This window comes from Dinoponera quadriceps, unplaced genomic scaffold (assembly GCF_001313825.1).
Source record: "Dinoponera quadriceps isolate SergipeBrazil2010 unplaced genomic scaffold, ASM131382v1 scaffold4681, whole genome shotgun sequence".
In the NCBI taxonomy this organism is placed as follows: domain Eukaryota; kingdom Metazoa; phylum Arthropoda; class Insecta; order Hymenoptera; family Formicidae; genus Dinoponera; species Dinoponera quadriceps.
Window position 1 is genome coordinate 1,203,805 of NW_014561157.1, and position 12,057 is coordinate 1,215,861.

Sequence of the window (12,057 nt, forward strand, 5' to 3'; positions counted from 1 at the left end):
CGAGAACGGAAGGAGGTGCAACTGGGCGTTCGACACACGTATCGTGAGCAAGTCTTACACACGTTGTTTTCTGTTATTCTTACTTAACTACGTTCGCGCGCGTGTCGAGAAAGATGCATGATGCGGTCCCATGAGGTATTGTCATCCCCTTCGCTTCTCACCCTCGTACTCGAGATCGCCTGTTTCCCTTCGCGCCTCGTTCCCGCGCGCGCGTCCCTTTATGCTTCCTTCCAAAACATAAACACCCGGGGAAAAATGGTTATATGTGATTACATATAATTATATAAAATCATATATGAATCTTGCTCATATATATGGTCACATATATGATCACACCAGATTGATTGATAAGTCTTTAGAATGACACATTAGCGGTGTTGCCATCTCCAATGCGCCGTAAATTTCCAGTAGTGCCGACCTTCAAACCTCTCACTACACAGACAGCTATGACAATCAATATATTTGCCACCGAAAGCACCTGACCTCTGATATTTTGTAAAAATGGAAAAAACTGAAATTCATGGAGTGATTAAGTATTTCCATTCGAAAGGCTTGCGACCGCAAGAAATGATTGAGGACTTCGAAAAAACTTTGGGAGAGTCTGCTCCGTCGAATGCAATCGTATATAACTGGATTGCTGAGTTTAAACGTGGTCGTACCAACACATCGGATGCACGACGCATAGGTCGTCCAAATGAGGTGACTATACCAGAAATGAATGAAAAGATCCATGATACCGTGTTGGATGACCCCAAAGTGAAATGCGTGAACTAGCTGCGGCTGTGGGCATCTGAACGTGTGTTCAATATCCTACACGAACATTTGGGTATGAGAAAGCTAACTGCCGCGATCGCTAACAATCGATGAAAAACGTGAACGAGTTCGCACTTCTCAGCATTGTTTGGACATGTTTCGGCGCAAATCAAAGGAATTTTTCCGTCGATACATAACCGTTGATGAAATATGGATCCACCATTATACACCTGAATCGAAACAACAGTCGGCACAATGGATTAAAAGGGTGGAAGTGCTCCGAAGCGACCAAAGACGCAACAATCGGCTGGAAAAGTTCTGGCCACTGTGTTTTGGGATGCACATGGAATAATTCTCATCGATTATCTTAAAAAAGGAAAAACAATCACAGAAGAATATTATCCATCATTGTTGTACCGATTGAATGATGAAACCAAGAAAAAACGGCCTCACTTAGCGAAGAAAAAAATTCTCTTTCATCAAGGCAATGCACCAGCTCACAAATCGGTAAAAGCAATGACAAAATTGAACGAATTGAGGTATGACTTGCTCCCACATCCACCGTATTCTCCAGATCTGGCCCCGCGTGACTTCTATCCTGTTTTCAAATCTCAAAAGATGGCTCCAAGGAAAGAGATTTGGTTCAAATGAAGAGGTTGAATGGGAAATAGACGCATATTTTGGCGGTTTAAAAACTTATTATTTGGAAGGCTTAAAGAATCTAGAAACTCGTTGGACTCGGTGTATCGAGCTAAAAGGAGATTATGTTGAAGAATAAAGTTGAGTTTTGCTAACAAAATGTTTTTTTTTTTTTCATTTTCATTCTAAGGACTTATCAATCAACCTGGTATATATCTGTACGAAAAAAATGATGTTACGTCGTTTAATTAAATGTCGATATCATGTCGCTTTCAGAACCACAAGTAGCCAGAAGCATTTACTTCGATTGTACTTTGCATATAATTTGTAAACAACAGTGTTTTTTCGCTGTGGGCATGTATGATTGTACATAGTCGTATATGGCCAAATTTCATACATGATCTTTTTTCCCGGACATACACTTATCTCGTTTTAAGTACGCGGGGAGCGCGTTCGGAAACACCGTAATTGCAATGGGACGGGTCGCTCGAATATCCGCCATTTTTAGGACAGGCACGCGCGACAACGCGGTTGTTATTATACATATATATAATCCTTAGGTGAGCTAAGGGGATTCGGCGTATATAAGCTAAGCTTGTTGTTTTATCCACGATCTAAGATGCTTGGCGCGTCGATATTGTTATCAGCGCGTCCCCCACAACAACATTGTACAGTATATTAATATTATTTTATATTATTATCATTATTATTATTATTATATTATTATTATTATTGTGCTACCTTTTCACACACTTCCTTATTACACTGTATATCGCGTTCGATTGTTATCGTACATTATGATGACAGGTTGATCGTAATTACAATCATTACAATTGTTACGTCGTCTCAGATTATCGCAGCTATAGTTAATAATATATTATTATGTCATCATCGCCGACACACACGTAATGTTACATGTAAACGATAAGAATCATTTTATTAAAATTGTCAATTAAGATCTAATGTGTGAAGTTTCTTTATCTCCGTTTGTCCCTTCGACTATGATGTAACCGCGCTTTTGTTCGCGCGCTAGCGTCGATGGAAGAGAAATTTCTTAGTGAAATCACAGTCAAATTCGAGAGAGTTTTAAAAAAGGGATTCAAATGGCGAATGCTTATAATATGATCTTGAAAGACGATTTGTGCGATGCATCCGTTAATTGAATGAATACATTTGCGCGTAAGATAACGTGATCTTGAAAACAAAGGAAAGATTAGGTAATCAAAAATATGAATATCATCGTGTAATTTTTCATAAATACATAAATTTTTTATCTAACGGATACGACGGATATGATAAACAAACGATATGGTACTACATGGAAATCTGTGAAAGAATAGCTCATTACGATCCGACGTTCTCGGAGGAGGATGAGAGAACAAAGGAGGAAACGACCAGCGCGCGCCGTATTATTACACGTTATCTTGTTACGTAACATCGTAAACGCTATTTGCTCGAACGAAGACTTACTCGCTATTCCGCAGCGAGAGTTACAAATCCAAACGGAGGAATCCAAAATGAAGCAAGTACAAGTGCATCGGGTTGCCACTTTTCCTCGACATCTCGTTCGTCTCATTGATAAAAGAGTATATCAAAATACCGGATAGGATATCATAATTAGTTTATTACAATAGTGAAGGTTATATACATGATTTTATTGATTGAATAATTATGCATTCATAGTAGCAACCTATATGCGCGTGTATATGTATACGTACGTGTCATACTTGCTGCACATACATATATATATATATAATATATATATATAATATAAAAATATTATATTATATATATATATATAATATAAAAATATTCAATATTTCCGTATTACAAGCAACTTTTACGATTATTCAGATAGAAAAACAGTCATATAAAATCATCACAATTATTGGAATACAAGATCTAATATGTAAACTTCGCTTCTGGAGCCCTAAATGCTACATTCGCTAAAAGTAAAACACTTCCTACAAATAAGTACGTCCTATGTGATTAAGCACGAAAGAACAAAATAAATATTTCCATTTCAACAAAATGTCAATATAGAAAATATAGCTACAGTATCCTCTAGGAACTACATGCATCAGGAATCACTATCCTTCTTAACGTAATATCGCGTTGCAATAAGTGATATAGGCATTTGACTGTATAATTAAATTCAAGCTAATAAAATAAATTCTGCATATTCTCGAAATATACATATTCCATCTATCTTCATCTAATAAAGAATCCAATCTACTCTATACATCTTAGGTCCCATAAAATGCTGCTGCACCGACATATGATCTGCTCGGTAAATCATACAAGAATGTAAATGTTGAAGATTATAAAAGTACTATACTTTGCAATCATTATACGTCGTATAAATTTACTTTCTTGTGCGATTTACAATCGCGGTCTTATTTTAGTTCAGTAATCATTCCGTGGCACGTCAGCATATATAAATAAACAGCATGAGTAACTCGATAGAATTTTGAATAATACAATAATACACAAGTCTACATTGTTTTATTATTGAGCATGTGTTTGTTTTTTATCTAAGTAACAACTGAAAGAGCACATCAAACAGCTTTCGCTATAAAGAATATATTGCCCATATCTCCTAGTCGTATATTAGTATCGCAAGAGGAGTATTATTTTACATAATTCATATAAAATAGTCGGTTAACTGTAATACTGTTTCACGTACGAAATGCCAGGCATCCGAATGATGTATATATCTTATTAGTAAATAAAACATATGAAATATTTCGTCGTACGTACACATCTCTATTCTTCCTCGTCGATAATAAGTAACGTTACACATCGCTCGATGTGACTGCGCACACTTGATATCAATATCGCAACCATATTGAATACACGTAAAAAAGTATTTTATAACAGCCTCTAGTATTGGTATATGTTTAATATCACTTACGTTATGAGCATGATGAACGTTAGACTATGTTGCGTATATATTCCGTCTACACTCGTGATACTCGTACAGATATTTACACAACATTGATCTACAACGATCTAAACAATGGCCTTCTTGTCTTTTAGAATAAGTTTGGTAGTGATATAGCCGATAAAATCATTATCATGGCAGACAAAACGACATACCTATTCTCGTTAATAACGGCACAATTCGTAAAGCTCTCAATAGCACGCGTCATATAATACACACACACCCACACACATATATATATATATAAATATATATATATATATATATACATATATATATACATTATATGTATATATATTACATCTTACTATGTGTCTACATCTGGAGCCTAAAAAATTCGTAAAGCTGCTTTGTCCAAACTACGACTATTCGCTATGTTCTTGTGCTGGAAGACTTTCAGTGCAAACTAGAATATCTTAGACCAGTGCTCGAATTTTGTTGCACTCTGAGTCGATTGTCGAACGTCACGCGTTAATTTCATTCATTCCCGGATCGAAATTACAGTTCTACATTAAATCTTCATAGGTTTTCTATGGTGCTCCTTTTGATATTACAAATTCTGTTCTCTCTACTTGAAGACTTAATGTAGAACTAATTAAGTAGATTTAACGTAGAACAAAAATTTCGACTCGGGTTTACTCGGTGTAATTAAACTACAGGTGTTAACTCGCCGTTCGAATCTTCTCGAGGAAGTAGCAGAATGTCAATGTCTTAGATCATTACAGTATATCGTACACCGCGGTGTGGAAAATACAACATAAAAGGCACTGTTACAGTTCCGGATCTACGATCTTCAGCTGAAACTCCGAACAATTATTTATCTAACGCTCTAACGAAATCGGGTGTCGTGTTGGCTGCAAAATCGCGCGGAATTGTCATCGTTCTTAAGTACCGAACTTTCGAAATACTTACAACATGTCGTAGCAAATTTAAAGGGACGTCGTGAGCTACATCAAATTAGCATTCGTCATCTCGAAATCTATGGTGTCATCTTTAAGTAGCATTCGCTTATCCTCCCTGGTGTTGCCCTGCTTTTTACCGCCACCCTTACGTTTGCCTCTGTTCTGCACGCCGTCCATGTCGTCCATCATGCGTACGATCTGCGCCTGATCGGAACTCTCGATCGGGGCGATCGAGATGTCGCGCACCGCTCGGAATTGACCGCAGTTGTTCAGGTGCTCGTTCTCTAAGCGGAAGAAGTTCCACACAAATCGTCTGAAAGCAGTTTTGCTGAGATGAGAGGAAGGTCACGGAGGGGAAATCTTCACGGATGGACTCGAACGGTACTCTCTCTCTCTCTCTCTCTCTCTCTCTCTCTCTCTCTCTCTCTCTCTCACCTGAACACCTCGAGAGGCGCTACTATGGAAGTCATCAAGTCACTGGATACGTATCCCCATTCGACCAGGAAGAAACTGGCGACCCACACAAATCGCAATATAAAATCTTCTATTATCGCGAAGTAGTAAAAGCCCTGCAAAACACACGCGAAGCATGTAACACCTGCCTCTTTTTGTGGTTTAGCGTTGCTGCGTTTCGCTACTTACAGCCGCCGAGTAAACCATCTCCTCGCGCAGAAATCGATTTTCACCGGCATTCGGGTCCAAAAGACCCCAATCCATCTTGAGATCCCACGTGTACGAATATATGGAGTTTACAAGGCACCAGAACAACCACGCCCACAAATATCCCGTTTCCTGCGAGCTATCCGGATAGTTCGCTGAAAATACGTATATTATCCTTCTCTTACGTGTATTCGCCCGCACACATACGGTGCTAACAAGTACATTAACAAGTTATGAAATGCACTGAAAGATATAATACATAAGAGAGATTTTGTAATTGACATTTAGTACGACGTACTTGCGTTATAGATGTACAAAGTGTTAAACAGGACAACGAAGAAGGTCGTGGCGTACTTTCCGGCGTTTACCAAGTGCGGAAACGCATCTCTGGAGTCCCGGTAACGACGGATGCATTGGGCGAAACGAAACCATGCCGGTAAGCAATTGACAATGGGTTTAATAACGAATAAACCGTAACCGGACGTGCAGTCCTTGCTGTCATTCTGCTGATGCCAGTCGCCGTTCGTTATGTAAAAGCATATCAGAAAATATACGTCGACGAACGCCGTCGCCAGACTGTTGAATTGATCGGCCAGCCAGAAATCGGCGAAGTTGACGTACGCGAACGGTGAGATCACGACGCGCATCTGGAAGGCGAAGAACCACGTTCAAACTGCTGTCCATTTTTTGTAACGTCGACGCGCAACGGTTGTACCTACAATGATCTTCAATAACCACAGACGAGCTTCGTGGTGAAATATCTTGAGGGGATTTATCAGGAAGGCCACCATCATGCAGACGAGCACCAGCGGATTTATATATGGCGGTATGCTGAGACTGGTGCTGTACAGAAAGCTCAGCAAGCTGAGCGTCCAAATGACCCCGAGGACAGCAGCCAGTTCCATGAGATGCTGCTCGGACAGGTGATTTCGCGGGTCCAATTCGAATATCAAAACGTGATTCACACCGGAAGATCTCCAACCGTAAACGTTGACTCCAATAAGGAACAGGAATTCGATAACAAGCAGGGGACCCCGGTACAGTCTAAACGCGATCTTCAGGTTTTCCCCGCCATCATGGAAGATAGCTTAAAGTAATCGAGGTTTGGACGCGTACAGTTGTGCAAATATTAACGTCGTAAATTATGACATGTAGAAGCCTGAGGAAATTTCGAGCTCGCGAGGAATTTCTTTTTGCAACACTAATTATATAGCGCAGAGAGACGACCGTTGTTCGCCCGAGTGTCGATTTTAATGTCTCGGAAACTCGCGTTGAAAAAAGTGCAATCGGAGTCGTGGCCCGGTCGAAGGTCGCAAAATGGAAATTTTCGGAGAAACTCGAAACTCTTTCTCAGAAGTGTCTGCCCGTGACAAGTGATCTTGCAGGTACCTGAGAGAACGACAGCAACTGCTAGAACAATGAAGCTTCCAGAAAACAAGCCGACCTTGAAGGTAGTCCACGGACTCTGATGCTCACCAAGCGGTGGCACCCGAAGACGCTTCATAGCACGCTGTCGATCCCCACCTTCCAGATCGTTCGTCACAGTAGCCTCAGTTTCCTGTATCAGTCTGTCTATGTCCTTGGAAGTGTAGAAGTGTGAGGTCTCCACGCTCTCGACTCTCCATTTTGAACCGGCGTCAACCGACAGTAACTGGAAACAATTATTGGCGGCACGTTACAGAGATCAAACTTGATTTGACGGCTAGACAACACAGACCATAAAGACAATTATTGATTTTTACTTGGTCATAGAGGGAATTTGGATTTTGTGTCATGCATAGCAGCTGGCTGTCGCACCACTGTTTTGCAATTACGAAGGGAAACAATGACAATGATATTGGGATTATTGTAGTCTCTGAAATTACACAAGCTGTGACTAATGAGCATAAAAGTACAAGAAACGTTGGGTAGCATCACCCTGTGCGAATACCTTATCATGTTTCTTGAGGATCTTGCGGAAGCCAGTGTGATTCAAATTCTGATAATTTTGAAGCAGGATTAGCGAAAGGTAGAATTCTGAAAATGCGAGCTTTAGCTCCCTCAGTTTTCTTCCGGGCAACAACGGCTTTGCGCTAGCTTTCTCTTTGTGCTTCCCGCCCCCCTGTTGCAGCTCTAGCGCGGTTTTCAACTCGCTTTGCAGAGCTGCATATTTGCGCGTAGCTTCTGCCAATTTTTCTGCGACAAGAATGGAAATGGTCGATGCAATCGTTTGCAGAAGGATTTTAAGACTACGAAGACAACTTCAGTGTCAAGGGAATTCTCACCAGAGAAAAATGTATTGATCTTCTTCAATTCACGATCGCAGAACGTGAAGAAGACTTCATCAAACGAAGCAAAATGACGGGATATCACTTCTGGTTCTACGCTTTCAACCGATGGCGCCTCTTCCACCGCTGTATAAAGCATTGCTTTCATCTCCTGTAGTAGATTCGAGAGAATATGATATATTTAAGAATTTGATACAAGATGAACGTTTTAGAGATTCTCTATATTTTATGTATATATTCTATAGCTCCATTGATACATTATAAATTGACATATCTGTAATAATAATTTGTAATAAGCCATACCTCATAACTAATATATTGCTTACGCCACTCAGGTGTTATATGAGCAGACAGATGCTCTGCAAACTTCATGTTGCCTCACAGATTGCAGCTACACGTATCTGAAAGAAAAATATAAGCTAGATGAGAATCCAAGAATCCAAGATAAAATTTTACTTGTAGATTGTAATTATACGTGTTACTGTATTTATAAATAAAAAAAAACGCAAGAAAAATCGTACAAAGTACACAAAAAGAGCACGGTCTGTCGGGATCAAACCGTTTGGGTACTCGCCTCAACTGATTTAAATCCTGAGTGAGGTTATAAACGCCATTTATATACCGAGGAGCTTTGTCGGCGGCGGCTGATCAAACGTTTTAACCTTCGATGTTTGGTGTGATGATAAATATTTAATCGTGGCGCAGATAAAACTATTTGGCGTTCGCCAGCTATAGGTGAGTCAACTGTCAAGAATCTCCGTGCCCGACGTTAATGAGAGCTCCGTTAAATCTAGAGCCAGTAATTCCTTCAAAATGAATGCTAAAGTGTTCTGGAAACTCTATGTTATTTTAGTCTTCGTATAATAAAATGTTAAGTGAAGTTTTAATACGTTTGACGATAAGGGAGAAATAATATAATTATGATAACGGTGCAATGTAGACGTATAATAACGTACGAAAACGATTGAAACGTCAAACCAACGGCAAAAGTATATAAGCGTGAAGAAACCTGATAGATCTTCGCGTTACCATTCCGAGCTTAACTGAACTATCGATTGGGCTAACTGATGTCCCCGGATTTATTGTTTGCTTTCTCGCATATCACTCGTACACAAATAGAACAACGTCGATGTTTCCCACGGGTCGTTTCGTCATATGTGTGATTACGTTTGTAAGAAATTCAAGAGAATGTTATCATGTAACATATTCCAAGTGTTTACGTATTCAATGACACGTCCAGAATAACGTTCCTGAAGCCAAGAGCGAGGACACTCGTGTGGAAGAATTAGCATATCACTCAAGTAACGCTATCAATCAATTACATATATCCTTTCAAGTAATATTACTATTTGAAAAGTAAAAATCTTTATCACTGAATTAAATTGAATTATTTATTTATTAAAATGTATCAATGAAAATACTAAATGTTTCTTTCTGATCTGTTGCTGAGTTTGTAATATTTGGAAATAAACGCTCGTCTAATTTGTCGTTGAACAGTACTACTCGGGACTAAATGCCTACCCTGCCGTTGAGTTGTACTATGATCTCGATTGAATAGTATGGGGATACCTTTCATATTTATGCCCTATACGGTCATTAAGAACGTGGTAGAAATCAACAGAAATAAGCAGTTTCGTATAACATTGAATATGTTTTATTTTATAGTCTTTGCATACTCGTTAAGTAAATGCGTATCTAACGACGTTTGCAATTTGTCGACTCGAGCCGACTCCAGATCATCGTATTACGTTCTGATTGGTGTATTCCTAAAAATGCAGATACACAGTTCAATCAGAACACAGCAAAATGAGCCCGAGTCGGATCAAGTACTGCGCTTAAAGCAGGTTCTATAATGAGAATTTAAGATTAAACCTTAAGAAATCGACCGATCACAATCGATTATTCCTCTCATATTCAATTGTGATTGGTCAATTTCTTAAGGCTTAAAGTTTAATACACCTATTGCAAACCAAAACTAAAGCGGGGTCTACAATGAGAATTTAAGAAATTGACCAATCATAATTAATTTTTCTTCTATAATTCGACGTGATTGGTCAATTTCTTAAGTCTTACGCCTTAAATTCTTATTGGGTGCGTTCGAGAAGACACTATTTAGCACTATCGCATCATTCTATTTTTATTACTCTTTACATGTATGTAAAGGATAAAATGACAGGTAGGGCTAAATAGCGTCTCTTCGAACGCATCTATTGTAGACCCCACTTTAATCGTCGATTAAATTTAAACCATGATGGTAGAAATAAGCATTATTGCGTACGCCTGTGATTGCAGCGCCGCGGTGTATTGTGCCCTCTGCAGGTCAGGTTGTGACCGGATGTCACTAGCTTAGTGAAAACACCGACGTTTCGTCCCCCAGGTCCCGCCGAACCTTTAGAAGGAAAGTGTTTCCCACGGATCCCGTTGCCCGTCCACGGTCGCCAGGGCGTTATTTTTTGAAAGCTTCGCCCAAACTCCAGGCCCGGGAAGCTGGACCGGCCAAGTCTCCCTAGATGCGCCTTTACTGTTAGGGGTTATATAGAGGGATTCCCTTCCTGATAGAGTTGTCGTCCCCGAAGAGATGTTCGGATCACCGGACGCTCGCCTCAGACACTGGATATGGGGATAGGGAAACGCGAAAGAATGAACACGTACCCCGTGAGAGCAAATAAAATGAAATATATTAAAAAAAAAATGAAGCAATAACAAAAAATACTGATCTATAAATCCTATAAGAGTAAAACGAAGTTAATGAACAGAATAGAATCGTGCGAAAGTTTGATGATAATTAACGCACTTGTTGGACACGGAATGAGTATGTACAGATGAGCGATGAATATAATGTAATGTGACAAATGATGGAAAAAATTATAATGAACGAATCTTATATAACTAATCTCCTGATATTACGCGGTCTAAGCCATAAAAAAAAATATATATATATATGTAAAATGTAATTATTCCACGGACCGATACGCCGATAAAATAAAACAATTATCCCCACGCGTCGTAGTTTGAGGATATTTTATTTTTTATCGATCTATCTCGACGCAGGACTGTCGTCGAGAACACGTCGGGACACGATCGGGCGCGCACGGCGGGATAACGTAATATGCGTCGCTTACCATACCGGGCAGCCCTTTGATCCCGCCGACGACGGGATTCTTTCTCTTTCAAACTTAGTTTTTCGGTTCCGATCACCGGTACCGCGTTTCGCGTCGAGCTTCCCACCGGATGCCTCGGTTCTCAGACGAAAAGTCTCAATTTTTACGGAAAGTTACGAGGGGGAACTGTGGCAATTTTATAGCCCACTTACCGTCGCCAGGCGATCGGTCGTTTCCCCGCGTCTCCCTGGGCCTCCACCAGAAGATTTGCACCAGGACATCTCCGCCAGCGACTCCTCCAGGGTCCTTTTCTTTCCTGCGTAGTTTTCTGCCTCTCTGAATCTGCATCCTCTTGCTTCCCGCGTCTGCATGCTACTGCCCGCCTTTCCTTCTTCTTCAATTTCAAATGTTCTCTCCTCTCCGCGACGCTTCCCGATTCGCCGGTGGCCCCCGCCAATCACAATCGCCCCTCGCATTCGTGTTCGTTTAAGTCTGCGGTATCCCTAGACCTATTAAGGCTGTTCTTATAGGGTCAAATAAACTCTTCTTTTATCATAAAACTATTTCTTTATAATAACTGTTCTTTTAAAACAAAGTAAACTTTTCTTGTAAAATAAAATTGTTCTTGTAAAATCGGAATAACAAAACTGTTTTTGTAACGCCACTATCCCTGTTAAATAAAAAATGAGCTTTTCTGTAAATGGACTTCGTGGACTTCTTAATCTTGTTCTCTTTCTTTCGGTGGCCTTCCTCTTCTTCTGTTCCGCCGCTCCTCCCTCCGCGGCTGATCC

General features: G+C 40.0%; 1 protein-coding gene across 3 annotated transcripts; it reads right to left on the bottom strand.

Moving 5' to 3' along the window:
- Positions 1–3,217: 3,217 nt before the first annotated feature.
- Positions 3,218–9,631, bottom strand: LOC106750943 (xenotropic and polytropic retrovirus receptor 1). 3 transcript variants are annotated; one of them, XM_014631627.1, is made up of 11 exons: positions 8,740–9,631; positions 8,469–8,566; positions 8,163–8,316; positions 7,829–8,073; positions 7,375–7,549; positions 7,288–7,305; positions 6,618–6,985; positions 6,197–6,545; positions 5,881–6,053; positions 5,674–5,807; positions 3,218–5,551 (listed from the first exon to the last, which is right to left on the bottom strand). In XM_014631627.1, exons 2-11 carry the CDS (start codon positions 8,535–8,537, stop codon positions 5,284–5,286), a joined length of 1,953 nt encoding a protein of 650 aa, XP_014487113.1. In that variant the 5' UTR covers positions 8,538–8,566; positions 8,740–9,631; the 3' UTR covers positions 3,218–5,283. The 3 variants fall into 3 exon arrangements, with proteins under 3 accessions (XP_014487113.1, XP_014487112.1, XP_014487111.1); XM_014631626.1 differs by having other exon boundaries at positions 3,218–5,133; positions 5,249–5,551; positions 7,288–7,549; XM_014631625.1 differs by having other exon boundaries at positions 7,288–7,549.
- Positions 9,632–12,057: the final 2,426 nt, after the last annotated feature.